Here is a 17955-nt window from a genome sequence, read left to right on the forward strand (position 1 = left end):
ATTAATAATAAATTAAATAATAATTAATAATCAAATTGATTTGTAAAAAGTATCTAAAGAATAATATGATTTTACTAATGGAATATGAGTAGCAGACTTTAAAACATTTAAAAAAGTTTTTGTTATATTACAAAAATCTGCAGTTTTATATATATTTAATGCATGCAGTTTTTAATCACCTTATTTGAGTTACATGATATGCCATATTTGCACTTTAATGTTTGCATAATTTGAATCATTTTAATATTAAGTGGAAACAAAAGGTTTTGTGGCCAGGATCCCATATGCAATAAATGTTAACATAAAATCTTACGTACCATAAAGTCATGATTTAAAAAAAAAATGCATTGACACATTTTGTGTTCTTTACATCATTGCAGGTTATGTACTGTACCCAACTTGTCAAGGACAGAACAAATGCACAAGGGATGGGGCAAAGAAGGAGAGAGTGAGACGGGGGAGGGAGAAAAGATCAGACCTCCCCTTTAACCTGTGGCAGCAGTAGCAGCATTCTTGATCCATGACAGTGAAACAGCAAGTGCTTGGTGTCCATAAGTCTGTGGGATTCATCTGAAGGATTCACCATCCACGCTAAACTACCAGATGCGAAGGTAAATTGATTTATCGGTAGTAGCATTCTGGTATTTGTGCATTTTCCTCTGTTTCTGTTTTTTATTATGTCCTGATGAGTTTTTCGTTTAAGTGCAAAAGATCTGTAAACCCAGCTTAAGGAGCAGTGCATAAATGCACAAAAAACATACGGTGGTTATTTTAAATGAACATGAAATGATTGGATGATACTTTATCCCATTTAACTTCTATAAATTTGTTCCATTTTTGTGACAGATGCAAATGGTGTTCACTTACTGTACCCGTGCATTCAACTGCATATATGATCACTGGTAATAAATATACATTAATGTGCTTGATACAGTATGTGCTGAGATATACTGTGAGACGGGGTAAAAGTAAAGACTGTAAATCAGGATAACAGTGGCCTATAGATCCGATTAAATCCTTAGCTTGACAGATGGATTCATCAGAGGAAGCTGCCAGGAGTTTTAAAAATGTAAATATAAATGAAAAAGACATTTTTGTTAAAATTCATGGAAAAAAAATCTGTATTTAAGATCTATGCAGTAAATTATATTAATAAAAACAAATGTAAATACAAATATTATAAGTGTCTTGTAGGCAATGTGTAAATACGTTAATTTATTAATTATAATCAAATGAGCCAACTTCAAGCTGCATAATAGCCTATTTACATTAAGTAATGTCTTGCTTACCATAGCCCCGTCTTTCTACAGAAATATATTATTTGGTGGATGCATTGCTTAATTTGATCATAAATAATAATAAATGTAACTATTTATTTGTTGCTTTTTTAGTCATTCTGATTTAAATGAGTAATGAGTAATGCATAACTTATATATCGTTGGTGTAATATCTCATTTTATATGTGAATGATTAATTGCTGTGTTATTAGTTGCATGCATTGTGTGAGCATCTAAAGGTGTCTGCCAGATTACAGTGGTTATTTATTGGTTTAGACGCATGAGCACATGTCCTCCTATAACCTATAGACACCAGATCAGAACAAAAGCGTCTCTCATTGTGGGTCAATTTTTGGAAGCGGTTGGTTATATTTAGATAGTGGGTTATTGTACACTATGAAGCCCAATTATTGGCAATGCTAAGTGTATCTCACTGTCATATTTAGACTGTAGTGGACTGGCAATCCTATGGGATGAGATTCTATTTTTAGATTCACATGGTAGTCTGTAGGCCTTCAAAAAAAGAGAGAGTGGTAACTGTATGTGTTGTCTAATATATTTTGATACAGAGTTATCACAGTAACATTGATTTAAAGTGATAGCGTACACATTTATCCTGCTTTGTTTTTAATGTTTTTGCACAATAAACTGTGTTAATATGGTTACATCTAAATGAATTATTTTTATTCAAAGCTAATATGACAGATCATATCATTCAATCATTCAATATGTTCAAAAATAGTTGGCACAAAAATAAAAATTCTGTCATCATTTACTCACCCTTCCAAATATCTATTAGTGTCAAATGAAGATATTTTGAAAATGCTGGTAACCAAACAGCTGACGGTAGCCATTGGCTTCCATAGTATTTTTTCCCCATACTATGAAAGTCATCTGCATGTCTTCTTCTAGTGACAAAAGCAACATCCCAGATTCTTTTTGAAATATGAAACGATGGGAAGGTTTACAAAGTATAAGTATAGTGGGAAGAGTTACGCTTGGGGAGACTTTGGGGCTCTATTATATTGGAAAAGAGAGATTGTGTGTGCCAAACAAAAAGCATCTGTCATTGCCCTTAACCTTTCTATCACCTGTTAGGGAACCTGTAGCTAAAACGGCTGAGATTGTTTGCTTAAATTATGTTAAGTTCTGTTAGATACAATGTCTCCCGTACAATGATAGTATAGAAATATGTCTTTCAGTGTGCTTTAATCATAGACATTAATAATAATAATAATTATTATTATAATAAAAGAATTGAAAAATTCTGAGAAATTTTTGCTGACCAGCATTCTTCAAAATACTTTAGTTTGTTTTTGTTTTTGCATTTGGAGTAAGAAAGATCTGGAATAACATTAAACAGAAGTGATTAGTGTTGCTTTGAATCAGCAGCCTTATGGAACAGGTGTGGGATCAGTCTGAGAAACACTGTCCTCCTTCGCCTTCAAAGACGTACTCTGGAAGTTAATAGGTTGCAGCAAGGTGACTAACAGCCGGCTTCCTGATTGGCTGAGGAAAGCATGTGTTACATTAATCCTACTTAAATCAAGCAGGATATATTTGAAATAAACATAATCAACTTTTCTAATCATGTCATTGATATTCATTGTGTTTCGATTCAAAATGATAAGGTAAATCAGAATCCTCTAGGGCAAATATATTCTGATCCAGAAAAATCACATTTTTTTTCACTCTTGTGATATCTTGTGTTTCAGAGATTATTATGAGGAAGCCATTAGAGACTCTGGACCCTGTGAGGAATCGGGGAGTACATTGTTCCTGTCAGGTTTAAGTAGAGTGGGTGTGTGATCATGTCCGGCGCTCCATAGATTTCAGACCACCGGACCCCCAAGCTGCCCGTCAAACCATGGATCCCATGTTCCCCAGTGTCAAACTGGGGTCAGATCGCACCCCTCTGCAGCGAAACAGCAAACGTCAACGAGTGCATCATGTCAGGAGGAAACTACGCCCTTCTCGGATTTTTGGTTTTATCCTGAGCATCTCTGCCCTCACATTGTTCCTGTCTTGGAGTGCCTTTACTTTCACTTTGGGCCCATTCCCAAGATGGACGCCACTCACCTCTCTCAACAACCATGATGGACTTGCAGCGCCAGTGCCACACAGAACTGTCCTATCTTCTGACGAAGAGCGCAATGTTTCGGCAGATTCACCCATCGCTATGGCCTCATCCGACGAGCACAGCCAGGGAGACTATCCAGAGGATCTGTTCAGTCTGGAGGAGAGGAGGCAAGGTGCAGTCGTGCTGCATATGTTCGGCATGATGTACATGTTCATTGCCCTCGCTATCGTCTGTGATGAGTTTTTCGTCCCGGCTCTCACCGTAATCACAGAAAAACTGGAGATCTCGGATGACGTCGCGGGCGCCACCTTCATGGCCGCTGGAGGTTCTGCTCCCGAGCTCTTCACCTCCGTGATCGGTGTCTTCGTCTCACACAGCAACGTTGGCATCGGGACCATCGTGGGTTCGGCTGTCTTCAACATTTTGTTCGTGATCGGGATGTGCGCTCTCTTCTCACGCGAGATCCTCAACCTCACCTGGTGGCCTCTGTTTAGAGATGTCACATTTTATATCATTGGACTAATTATGCTTATCGTTTTCTTTCTGGATAACCACATCACCTATTTTGAGAGCATTGGACTGTTACTCTGTTACGCTAGCTACGTCACTTTTATGAAGTACAACGTGACTGTAGAGACTTTAATCAAAACTAAATTACTCAGGAATCAAGTGGACGACATTGAAGCTCCTCCTAAGGTTAGTGGAAGTGTTCCAGGTGAATTATCTACTTCCCAGGTCAAAGGTGGCATTCTCCTTTATGTCTCCTTCCACTCCTGTTAGGAATCAGTATATCACAGTGGCTCTCAACCAGATTTCCATTGGTGACACAGGATGGCTTTTATATGCAATTGATATAATGCAACAAATGCAATTGATTTAATTTTATATTATTCTATTTTTAATTAATAATTTTAGTGATAACTTTAATGCACTATTAAATGATTTTTATTAATTATTATTTGTATTTAAAATGCTAAAAAAAAACATTTATATGTCAAATGAAATCTCACTGCTAGTTTCTTTTAATATTTCATAGACAGATATAGTATATTTACATTTATGTTAATATTATATTTATATTTATATTTTATATTTATTATTTATTATTTTATATAAATACATTTGGCACTTCACATAGTTTGTAGGACAGTGAGAGAGCTGAGAACCACTTTTTTTATGAAGATTTAAGAGCGTCTTAGTTTTAAAACGAGACGTTGTCGTTGTCCAATAGGTTTTAAACTCATTAAATATGTACTTGCACGACCCTAAAAGGGTCATGGTGATAATAAAATGCATGAAAGCATTTTCCTTTCTCTGGGAAATGGGTTACTCTGCAAAGCATTATGTGCATACAAACATTTTAAAAAAAATTAGCAGCTGTAATTCATGCACATTAAGGAATTAGACTGAGGGGACCGAAAATAAAGCTCATGTACATTTGTGCTCATGCTCTGATGATTTATGACATTTCTGCTATGTGAATATGTGCAGCCAGTGCTCAGTGTTTTTTTATGGTGCATTTTGGGAAATTCAATGGATTTTGAGCACTTAACAAGGGAGCTGATTGCACTAGCAGCGGAAGCGGAACCTGACTGTTGGCTGAGAATCAGTGTTCCCAATGAAAAGAACACAGACAGTTTTATCACCTCTCTGAGCCGGATTAGGCATTATATCAGGTGTCACCTGGACAGAGCAGACAACACTGTTCCGAGAGCACACAATCAGCTGAGTAAGACCAGAGCTACTGCTGGACAGCAAGTAGTAGAGATGAGGCCAGAGAGAAAAAAAAGTTAAAATCATTTACTTTCTCCGTTTACTAAAATCTGTGTTTTATCAGCTAGACACCTCAAAAGGCATATATCTATTTTTGTTTTTTACTGGCACAGTTAGCTTTGTTTAGCTTTGTTCAGCTTTGCTTAACCAGTATTCTGTTGGAAAGAAAACTGCATATATATATATTTAATATATAATAGAATTTAAATATATGTTTAAATATATAATAGAATAGAATAGAAAAGAAAAATCTACATATAATATATATATGATAAAAATTTTGTTTAAAAAATAATTTGTCAGTTATATTGTTGCAATCTTCTTTACATATTTTTACTGGGAATACTGATTAGGAAAGCACAACAATTGTTTCATGTTTGTTTGTGTGGGCATTAAACAAGGCACAAGGAACTTAAACAATACAGTACAGTACATGCAGCTGAATTTTATGTTTCCAAAAGCTCTTTGTTCTTTTTTCTTGTTTATTGTAATTATTTAAAAATAACTTACTATACAGTGACCCCCAACATAAATTTGAATAAATTAGCCACGTGCATGTATGTCATTGCATTAGATAATTGACAAAGACGTGACAAATTGTTGGCATACTGTTCTTTCAACAACAAAAAAAAGATGTGCAGTTTGAAATACTATAACAAAATACTTGAAGAAATTATGTATTTAGACACTTTCTAGTCGACAGACATTAATAAAAACACCTTGGGTTTAATTGGTTTTCACTAACGCAGTGAGACAAACTGCCCAAGTGTCATTTGGGGGCCACTGTATATTTCCCCATTGCTGGAGGTGACATGAATAATGTATGATTATATGCCATGCACTGTTGAATTACCTTGAATCTGGATATCAGTTTAGCGCTAATATGTATATTGATAGTTTAAGAGGCCCATATGAAGCCAGTTAAACCTGTCCAACCTGCTGTGTTTCGTTCAAACAGCTGGAGTCGGATTTGTTGTTTGCAGATGCAGTTTGTCCCACGTATGGAACACAGGTGAATCAGTTGACCGTGCTGTTTTTGATAGGCTTCTTAGTGATGCACCAGGGGCATGTACATTACTTTTGAGAACCATTAGTAGCGTATTATCTACATAAACCCACATTCTTTAGTCTTAGATTGCTCTTTGCTGGTAGATTGCTTTTTGAATGTAGGATTGTCACCTCAGTATTTTGGGAATACGATTCCAGAAAGCTTGTAAAAATGTTTCATAAATGTTTCATGAATGTTTCGTTCAGAATTCATTTAACGCAACTAAATAGACATTCTTTTATTCACACAGAGAGGTGAGCCGTGTAGAAGCCATTATAGAAAGCACTTTACATTGGATTTGAACTCTTCTGGATTGGAATGAAAAATGGCTTTGGTTTTGGTTTAAGACTTCTAAAATTAAAATGAATAGTGGTAGAGATGGGGTTGGTGTAGGGAGGTTGGTACATGTGCTCTTTGCTCCTTTAGCCGAAGCTCGGGCTAATCCAATAAGATGTGATCCTTTTAGTAGCCCTAAGTATAGACAGGTGTCCTGTTCTTTTTTTAAATTGTGCTCAGATATGGAGTATTGTGGGAAACTCTTCAGGTTTTTGAATCACATTGTCAGATTTATTTTCACAGGAAAGAACTTTGTTTCAACAAGTGTTTAATATACAGCTCAGAAACAGGGTGGATATATGCATTTCTGTTTGTGCTTTGTGACTCCAAACCTGAAATCCTTTGTAATCCCAAATCAACTGCTTAGAAGGGGTGACGCCAACCAAAGTAAAAAGACTCTTAGTGCTTAGGAGAGTGACCTGCCTTCTAAAGAAGACTTTTGAGGGAATATCGAACATTGCAACAACTCTTTTCACTGCCTGTCCTATCTTGCACAATTTCCTGAGAGGCATTTTTAAAATAATTAATCACACAGTTCTGCCTACTGTGAATATTTTGAACGATTTTCATAGAAAATTGATAGCAAATTCGGAAATGGCATTTAAGTGATACAGCTGCTGTTCATCTGCCAAAGTTAATACTTTGTTAAAATGTCAGAACATTGAGCAGTACATAATTCCGCTCAGATTCATACTGGCTACCTACAAGTATGCCTTTTGCCTCTTAGTTTCTAATTTGCTGTTTTAATTAAGGATCTAAAATATGGTTTCAAAATAATCCATGTTTTAAACAGCCAATATACTAGTAATATGCATGCTAGTTAACAGTGAGAATTGGCGTTCCTTGTGTGGAACGATACACAAAACAGCTATTCTGTAGTTGTCTTTATCTTATATTAGTGTACATCATTTAAAAAAATAAAATTTTGTGCAAAATTAGTAAATAGGTAAACATAAATAATGCAATATTAAGGATATTACGACAGGTATTTTCTTCTGCATTGTGACATGATTATTACTCTACCTATTAAGGGTCATTGAATTATGAAACCTATTTAGCATTTTGTGGTACTCTATAGTATTTGATTCAAATGGACTCAATCCTAGCGTAATTCAAAGGATATTTAATTGTGAATGAAAATTAAAGAGGGGAAAGTGTGAGAACCTGGCATCATATGTTGTTAATTTGCGAATCCTTAAATGCCTCTGTCTCTAAAATTGGTTACATGTCACCTTAAGCCTCTTTAGCGTACTTGTCTGCCTCCTCTGGTTAACTACCGGACCCTTGCTAAGAGACACTGTAGAGGCAATTCAAGTTCCCAGATGACCCATATGATTAAACCTGGAATGATGTCCACAGGATTTATGACTCTTTTTAAACTGTCTGCTTGTCATTGTTTTGCGCAGACGGTGTTCAAACACAGTTGAGCTTGATGTTCAATTGGATCTTTTAAAGGCAAAGGTGATTCAGCGTCTTCAGTCTCTCTGTTACATCATACTGAATTATCTTCATTAGTAAAGGCATGGCGCCAGGAGAGCAACAGGAACTTTGTTCTGTCTTATGTGCTCTCCAGCTTTTGTGATGTAACAGGCGGTCTTTATATGTAATGTTATACTAATTGATATAAAGTAGACTGATTGAGTTTGCTGCTACAGGGAAAGGTTTAGCATATATTAATTAGTGAACGTTAAGTGAAATTTTTCGAGGATTTAATTGGATGTATGAATATCCAAGCTCAAAGTTGTGACTTTTGCATTACATTTAAATATATCCAAATTCTTTCCCTTCTATATAGATAACACTGTAATGGTGGCATTGCATGGATCTAGCATGTTAATTGGTCCAACTAATTGCTAAACTGTTACTTGGCAAAGTTCATTAGCCGCTCTCTAGTAAGACTGCCCTTGATCCCCAATACTTCCATTTTTAGCATTTGTGTTTCGTGTAAAATACTTGTCAAATCCCATGACAGATTCATTTAAGATTTGTAGAGTATTTGATTTATGTATTCATACAAGATTTTGTAAAGCTTTGGCTTTGCAGTACTGGAAAATATTCCTGTAGTTCTCTCCGCCCCCTCAATCATTTTTGTGTCATGCGTACAGTTTTAACTGTAAGGTTTCACAAGGTCAGTTGTTTATTTTCTAACATTTTCACATGATGTCGGCAGGTTAGAATTTAAGCACGGCTGGTGAAACATCTGTAAGAAATCATTTTTGTTATGAAACACATGTGGTAGCTCGCCAGATTCCAGACGACTGAAGGCCAAAGCAAGGTCGGTCCTACTGCAGCTGATCATTTTCTGCTTCAGTTTTTGGTGCTTAAAGATCTCTTCTGATAAACAAAATGATCAGTTCCGTGCTCAAATCGCATTGAGTATGCTATTCTTTATGCTGCAAATACTGTGTGTAGCTAATATTTCCGTATATTGTGATAGATGTTTTACTAGTGAAATACATTTTACTTGTAGGGCTCTTAAAAGTGTAAAATTGACTTTTTGCATCTCTGGTCGCTTGTGGTGCGAGAGGGATCTTGAGTCAGGATTGTCATTTTCCTGCAACTACAGATTGATCAGGTTGACTCCAAATGTGTGGAAAAAGATGGAATGAGTGAGATGTTCGAAAAAAGACAGTCGCTTCAATACCTGTGCTAAGGTGTCAAAGAAATGCTGTAAAGATGGAATTGCGTCATCTCAAACCAGTATTGTTCTCAGTGCTTTTATGTTTAAAACGGTTAGCTTTGATTGTTTTTGATTTTGAATTCAGCTTCGAGAGTCTGGTTTTAAGGTCTTATGTCTAGTCTTCAGATTTTTGACTGTTTGGTATATATGAGTTCTATAACGTGAAGGTTTAGTTACATCTGCTTTAAATCACCAATGATAGTAAAATTTAACATTACAATTTTTTTCAAGTTGTAAATAAAACAAAGATTATTAGAGAAAGTTACTACTTGAAAATTTAATTTGTTGTTTTGTAATGAATAGTGAAATTGGTTTAAATATCTGTAATTATGAGGTTTTAAAAACTGTAAGAGAATATAAAGAGAATACAACTATAACAATAACGATCAGGAGACATTTCTACATTTTCTACACCTTTTTTTATTATTTTTATAATTTCTGAAGAACCACCATTACCTTGTAATTAATGTTTCTGAGTCGAAGTTTTTTCTACACATTTTTTTTTCAATTTATGTAACTATGAAGTTTTAAAAGCTGTAAGAGACTAGCAAAGTTCACACCACAGCTATAACAATAAGATTACATCGTTTTTGGTTTTTCCACTGAAAGCAGATAATAACTTAGCCGGGCAATAAAAAATGCCATCCTTTAATTGGACAGTAATTGGAAGATGGTTTAGAATAATGTTGGCATCAATATTTCTGGAAGCAGATGTAGTATAGTTTTCATTGGCCTTAACTCAGATTTTTTAAATTGTCGACCTAGCAGCAGGACTTCCGTTAATGTCAGACAGCTTCAGCGAGCTGGTCTCCGGTTGGCTGACCTCTGCTTTAAAGCTCACTGAACACACAGAGCTCAGCTGTATTTCCACAGGCAACGCTGGCCATAGGCCAGAGCTTATCTTCCACCTGCAGAAAGACCAAAGCTGGGAAGGGAGGAACGTGAACGGGCAGCAAATGGCTGGGCCTGCTAATCACGAAGGAAACGTGCTTAAGCCCTCTATGCTCCACTGGGCTGATTAGGCTTAATTAAGGCTGCTCGTGTGTCTCTGATGAGCCAACCGATTTTCTTATGAGGACACTGCTGGTGCTGCCACCTCACTGGGCAGGGGCTTACTGAAAAAGAGCTTATTTCAACCATTTACGTACCTGAAGACTACAGAATAGTTCCAAAAATAAATCAATTATTAGAATAAAATTATTTATTCTGTTCTAGAATGTAAATATACATATGAATTCATATAATATTAGACATTAATGATGCATTAAAGTAATAGCTTTTTCACCTTTCCTGATGTAAAATAGGTTTTACAATGGACTATAAAATATTTTCTCAACGAGTGAATTACTTTTTCTGATTTTTTTGCACTTAAAAATGTATTAAATGTAAATATAATGTACATATATAAAATATAAATATCTATACATATATACTGTGGAGTTTAAAATAGTGCGGTTGATTTACTGGTTGGATATGATATTAAATGCAGTGCAGTTTTGTTTAATTTCTTGCATACAGTGGTCAGACAAAAGATGCGCAGTGCTTGAAGACACATTTGAAAGAGATTTTTGGGTTTAGATTTTGAAAGGAGTAATTTTCATCTTTTAGTTTCAGTGGTCTCTTAGAAACGTATTGATTGTATTTGAAAGATGTGACAAAATTCTCTGATTGGCCTTTCTATACAGTACTCAAGAAGTGCTATTTAGGGTCAGGTATTAGTCTTAGCTGTTTTTAGCTGTGTAACAGCTTAACATGTTCTTGGTTACCTGAATGTTGGGGATAGATTGATCTGATCTTTTTAAAGCTGGCCTTAAATGTCCTCCTATCGTTATTGCACTAATTATTTTCATTTTATTTTTGTTGTATTTAAGCAATAAGGCTTTCCCATTTTATTTACCAAACTGGGCTTCTTTATTTATTAGTGTATATAAAGTGATGACATTTATAATGTTACAAATAATTTCTGATTCAACTTTCTATTTATTAAATAATCATGAAAAACGTCCGCAACTGTATGCAGCACAGCTGTTTTTAACGTTAATAATATTTTGCATTTTTAGAGATATTCTAGAGCATGAATGATTAGAATGATTTGTTAAGAATCATGTGGCTGAAGACTGAATTAATGACTGCTGAAAAATCACACAAGCAAGTTATATTTAAAATATGTTAAAATAGAAACAATTATTACAATTTTTAATCTTTCATAACATTACTGTGTTTTTGATCATACAATCACAGTATTGTTATGCATAAGATTTTTATTTACTTTAGTAATAAAATTATTAATTTAGTGTGTGTATGTATGTATGTATATATACTACAATTAAACTTAATGTTAAGCCTTGGCTGTTAACATTTTTAATAACGGTAATAACTTGTCATTATTAAGTCAAAATAATGCTGCTGTTTGTAGGAGGAGGCAAAAGAATTTAGAGAGTGTGTGTCAGGCACTTTATTGGTGATAAAACAATTATCTTAATAGGTTTGAAACCTTCAGCCTCTATTTTCTAACAACTAGGTGAAATTTCCTTCATTCATCTTTCATTTTGCTTTGAAATCAATTTTTGCTGTGAAAAACAATATATATTTGTGGAGCTTCTTTGAAAATGCCTTTTAGATGTTGTTTTACGGTGATGGGTAATTTTTTTGACAATTGTTTTAGGAATGCAAGTTTTGATTTTACTTTTCATAATTCACTGAGTTCTGTTTCTCTCCCTTTTTCTCAAGGTTATCAGTGTGGCAGATGATGAAAATAAACTCTCGGTAAGCATCATCTTCAAGCATCGCATAAGTGACAAGACATTTAGATATCTGAAGGCATTTCTTTTTTTCCCCCCCTATAGGCTAAACCACGCCTCCAGAGAGGAGGAAGCTCCGCCTCCCTACACAACACCCTCATGAGAAACAGCATTTTCCAGCTAATGATTCACACACTCGATCCTCTCAGCGAAGGTAATTTGCAAATACATACACTCCAGATTTACAAATAGACACGCATTGACGTGCATCGTTAAGTCTTATTAATAAATTATGTGATATATTCTAGGGAAGTTTAAGGAGAAGGCATCGATTCTACACAAGATTGCAAGAAAAAAGGGACAAGATGAGGCAAATGGTGTTGGTATGTTTACTATTATATTTTACAACATTGCTTAGCTTGTTTTATTCACCGAAAAGTGTTTTTTTTTCATGCCAACTCTGTTTGGAAAAGTATATGAGAAGTAAAGGGATTATACATAAACTAAATATTTACTTCACTAATAAGCATCTAAATGTTCCAATATTGTAAGGGTTTCTGGGGATTTCAGTGCTTAAATCACATAATTAAATATTATAGTAATGAAGTAACTTTTAATTTTAAAATTCTGTTGTTTAATTTTCTAGTTGACAAGAATGTCCCCAACAGCAGTAATGTGGAGGTGGAAGTCACTCCGCCTATGAATGGCAGTGCTGGAGCTGAGGTGATGTCGCAACGCAACTAGATCATCTTGATGTGTTCAAATATATTGGAATCCTTATCTGATATTAAAATATCACAAGCAACTGAATGGCCTCATGTTTTTGTGGCTCTAATCTCAAAGGCCGAGGAGGAGGAAGATGAAGACCAGCCTCTGAGCTTGGCGTGGCCAGATACGCCGAGGAAGCAAGCAACATACCTCTTCATCTTCCCCATCGTCTTTCCATTGTGGCTGTCACTGCCAGATGTCCGCAGAGATGTACGTGTTTTTTTTTTCTTTTTTACATTAATTTAAATGCAAAATACCAACAAACCAAACATCAATGGAAAGAATATTTATTTAGCTTTCAGATGATATAGGTCTAAATTTCAAAATGAACCCTTACGACGGGTTTTGTAGTCCAAGGTCACATTTGTAAATTTACTGCTGTTTTTAATGTTTGAATAGCATGCTGCCTCTTCCTTATCTTTCCTTTTATCCTCTCCTGTTCCGCAGACATCAAAAAAGTTCTTTCCGATCACATTTTTGGGATCTATTTCTTGGATTGCTGTTTTCTCTTACATGATGGTGTGGTGGGCTCATCAGGTACCTCAACTTCACCAATAGCGCGCAATGAACCAGTTTCACACAGTTTCTTTCACCATATATTGCATCACTATTTTAATATAGTGATGCTCTGGCATTACTGCGTGTATGTCTGAAACAGAGAGAAAGAGCAGTGTTTGCTTCCTTACAACACTAATGTAAATCTGTAACTATACGTATCTGTATCTGTATCTGTAAGACGTACTTTAAAAACTAGCCAAATCCCAAAGCCAATAAGCTGTTCTTGTCTTTTCCCAAACTGTTCTTTAGCTCCGCTTCAGCTCCCTGTGTAGAAAATCACCTAAACCCATTGCTGTTGTTCTCTACCACAATTAGAAACCAGGAAATCAATTATGGTTACTTAACATAATAAATCTTTTTATATAAAAGTTTAAAATCAGACAACCAAAAATAGTGGGGTCTTTAAATATTGGACAGTGGAGGGACTTTTGGGTCAAGAAGTTTGATAACCACTGAAAATTACTGAAAGAAAAACTTTTTGGATTGTACTGGATCTGATATTCTGTTAAACCTGTTTATTCATTTTAATGATTCATATCTAGATGAGATGGATGTTAGGCCTTTGCCATAAGATACTGATATGATACTTGGATATGATAACCCTATTCATAGTGTAGTGTCATTAATGTATTCTTATCATGGTACCATTTCAAAAATTGTGGTTTACAAAACGTAGTAACTAAAAGGGGAGTTTCTACCTGATTTAACTAAACGTTTTGTTGGTATAAATTAATTTAAAATTTATTTCGCTGGTATTTTGTTGGAGTTAAGACATTGATGCATATAAGTTGGAACAGTTCATATATTTTGTATATAGGCCTATACTTAAATAAAACCAGCTATCAGGTGTTACAATTTGCCATGTTTTCGGTAAACAGTGTTGTTATTGTTACCAAAATGAAAAACAAAAAAAGATTTCTCACTCTTACCGAATCTGAACATTTTGTTGACATTCTGTCATTAAATACTCACCCTCATGTCCTTCCAAACCCGTAAGACCTTTGCTCATCTTTTGAATACAAATTAAGATATTGTTCATGAAATCAGAGAGGCATCTGGCCCTCCATAGACATCAGCATAACTGGAATGATTCAGGTCCAGAGACGTAGTAAACACATCAGTAAAACAGTCCATGTGTCATCAGCAGCTCAAGATGTTATGAGAATACTTTTTTTTGCGCAACGAAAACAAAAATAACATGATTTACTCAACCATTCTTCTAGTCTGCTGCCATTTTAGAGGGTATATCAGAACGTATTTGACATAATCTGCGGTTGTTTACTCTTAAGGGAAAGCGTGTTTTAACTCTAGGGAGAAGAACGGTTGAGTAAATTATTTTTGTTTTCTTTGCACAAAAAAGTATAGTAGGAATTAGAGCAACTGATGTCACATCCTGTTTTACTGATGTATTTATCACGTCTCTGGACCTGGATCATTTCAGTTGTGCTGCTGTCTATGAAGGGTCAGATGGCTCTCAGATTTCATCAAAAATATCTTAACTGATGAACGATTGTCTTACGGGTTTGGAACGACATGAGGGTGAGTAATTAATGACAGAATTTTAATTCTGGGTGAACTAACCCTTTAATGACGCTTGAGGCTAATGTCAATTTAACCCAATTTCATCACAGTATTTTCATGGAAAGTTTCAAACACCCAGTGCAAATTTCCTACAGGTTGGTGAGACTATTGGAATCACGGAGGAGATCATGGGTTTGACTATTCTAGCGGCTGGCACCTCCATTCCTGATCTCATCACCAGTGTTATTGTTGCCCGCAAGGGTCTCGGCGACATGGCCGTCTCCAGCTCAGTCGGCTCCAACATATTTGACATCACTGTGGGGTGAGAGATCTTCAATTTCATAATTAGCACAAGAATCATCATGCTCTAGACCGCCTATTGTAAAACAACCTTCCCTGTGTCTCTTCACTGTCCCCAGCCTGCCTTTTCCGTGGCTGCTCTTCTCGATCTTGAACGACATGTCTGCAGTGACCGTGAGCAGCAACGGCCTGTTCTGCGCCATCGTTCTGCTCTTCCTCATGCTCCTCTTCGTCATTATCTCCATCGCTGTGTGCAAGTGGAAGATGAGCAAGCTGCTGGGTTTCTTCATGTTCCTGCTCTACTTTGTGTTCCTGGTGGTCAGCGTAATGCTGGAGGACAAGATCATCATCTGCCCGGTCTCCATTTGAATCCTTTATCGTGCACGCCGCTGCTCTTTTTCTGAGAACAGACCCTTATTTATTGGGCATCCGAATGATAACACGAGAGCTTGACCGCAGCTGCGCTGTGGCACCGCTTCTTTATATCCACTGAAGTCTGAGTAGCAGGGCTTTCCAAGCAAGTAGTTTGTTATGGGAAAGTAGTGCAATATTCCGCATGCACTCTCAAAAGCAGTACATAGAGACTTGATGTACTGTAGATTTTAGCCATTTTTAATACGCTGTTTGAAGAGGATGGACTTTAAAGAGCATGGAGACACAACATCCAATGAGGAGGCGGACATCTGTGGGGAATGACCACGGACTCAGGAAAGGACCTTTGGTGCAAATATGCATTAATAATTCAATCGCGATCCTGGTACTGTGCTTTAAAGCTCATGATATCATAAGCCTTGTGTTGCACAATAACTTTAAAAGAAAGAAGAAACAAAGCTTAATATTTGCTTTGGCTGAATGCTGGTCCTTTCTGATTGTTACTTGAGCATTTTCATTCTGAGTATATCATATCTTTTATTGAATAGACTTGTAGACATAGTCAGAAGTCTATTCTCAACCAAATATTATAGGGCTAAACTTAAGATTTATGTTTTTGAATTGCATATGAAAACTTATGTCCATCTAGATTACAGAGTTTTAACAAACTAATACACTTTATGCGATGGCCTACATTTGAGGGTTATTATAGATAACTAAAACAGCAACAATGGTTTCGTTGCTTGAAATAAAATAAACGTTAACTGAAATAAAATATGAAACATTCTTCATTTTCATTTTTTTTTCGACTTGTTGTACTAAAATAACTAAAACTAAAATTGAAAGTTAAAAATATATGCCACTAAAATGGAATTTTAAAATTAAAATGGAAATAAAAAATTACTAAAAATATTAAAAACACTATTACAAAGGTACCAGAATAACACATAGTTGCTATTCAAATATAAATGAAACGGGTAAGACTTATATAATAGTATGAACAGAGAATGACAATATATATTTATCAATCCAGTTTGTTTCAGTCTCATGTATATGAACTAACTGAATATTGCTTTTGTATCATAGCAATCATATTTGAACAATGCCTGAGTAAATTGAATTTGAGTAAATACTTTTTGAAAATGATTATTTATTGTACCATCGAATGGAAGCAAACATTTTTTGAGTGCAAAAATCGAACCCGTTTCTTTTCAGTCGAGTATGATTGAAAAATATGCATTACATTAAGTTCATTAGTTCATGTTAAAATTTTTAAAACTTTTATATGCAAAGTCAATACATAAATTTTAAATTTAGGCCTATTTTTTTTTAAAGTGTAGAACTGCAAATAATCAGTATCCAACTCAAAGATTTGGAGCGCTCGTTGTACTATTGAATATAATTAACCACATTAAATGTTATTTGTAAATGCAATATTTTATATGTTTATTCTCTGGGACTGATGTTTAATTTGGTGCGATTCGTTTGGTGAAATCCAATGAATGAATGAATAGTGAAAGACATTCTCTGCTTATAGAGGAGAACCAGTTATCGCTCTCTTTTCACAATCATCTCTTGAGCTGTAGGGTGTCTTCATCACCATCTTCAGCATCATCATCATCATCATCATCTGTCTAGACTGCAGTGTTCACGAACTCTTACAGACTCCACTGTTATCAGAGCTGTCAGCTGGTGTTAATGTGAGTAGATGTGTGAGAGAGTTCGGTGCAGAACTCTTTACCGATCATTCATCCCTGCCTGTATCTCTCATTCCTGTCTTAAATCATTTCGGATGATGGAATGAAATTTGTAAGCGAAAGTACTAAAGGAATGGAGCACCCAACAGCTTTGAGGTTGACCGTTATTCTTAGTTAAATACATATGTATCTATCCATTCATAATTTCTGTGTATTTACATGAGTTATGGACAAAATAAAATTATTTCTAAACTTACACTAAAGCATTATTACTTCAAGTTTGTGTATTTATGCATTTTTTCGGCGCTGAACGTTTTTGTGAAGTGAAACAAACATCTTAGTTCTTTGTTATTATAATATTTTATGAATAATACTTTTGTGTATTTTTTTAAAGGTGTGGCCTGTACATCATGATATATTATTAATATTACATAAAAGAAGAAACTTTTAAATATCAACTGAATTTGAGAACTGATACGGTCTTTGATGTAAAGATATGAATACGAAAGCAAGTCTAATCTTAAATTGTGTTAAATTGTATTTTGCTTAATATGCTCATACTTAATTTTAGCTAGTTAATATTTGAATAGCTAAGGTAATATATTCTTAACTTGGTTATGATATCAAATAAAGATACATATAGTCCTCTCCAGTGGTTATTTTCTTTTTATGCTAATAAAAAGATAAATGAGTTCTCTGCTAGCTATAATGCTAACTTGAACGGATAAGCAGTAAATAATACTTTTAGTGACAATAATAAAGTTACTACTTGAACAGAAACGTATATTTTCTTAATAATGTGGA

The 17955-nt window shown here is 35.1% G+C and overlaps 1 protein-coding gene across 1 annotated transcript; it reads left to right on the forward strand.

The window, feature by feature from the left end:
* The first annotated feature begins 511 nt into the window (after nt 1-511).
* On the forward strand, nt 512-17549 carry slc24a2 (solute carrier family 24 member 2). The gene is made up of 10 exons (XM_043245590.1): nt 512-611; nt 2993-4053; nt 11925-11960; nt 12041-12149; nt 12244-12318; nt 12582-12658; nt 12779-12913; nt 13151-13240; nt 14938-15104; nt 15202-17549. The coding sequence occupies exons 2-10, from the start codon at nt 3145-3147 to the stop codon at nt 15449-15451; spliced, it is 1848 nt and encodes a 615-aa protein (XP_043101525.1). The 5' UTR covers nt 512-611; nt 2993-3144; the 3' UTR covers nt 15452-17549.
* The last annotated feature ends 406 nt before the right edge of the window (nt 17550-17955 follow it).

The sequence above is a fragment of the Puntigrus tetrazona genome, chromosome 1 (genome assembly GCF_018831695.1).
Source record: "Puntigrus tetrazona isolate hp1 chromosome 1, ASM1883169v1, whole genome shotgun sequence".
Taxonomy (NCBI): domain Eukaryota; kingdom Metazoa; phylum Chordata; class Actinopteri; order Cypriniformes; family Cyprinidae; genus Puntigrus; species Puntigrus tetrazona.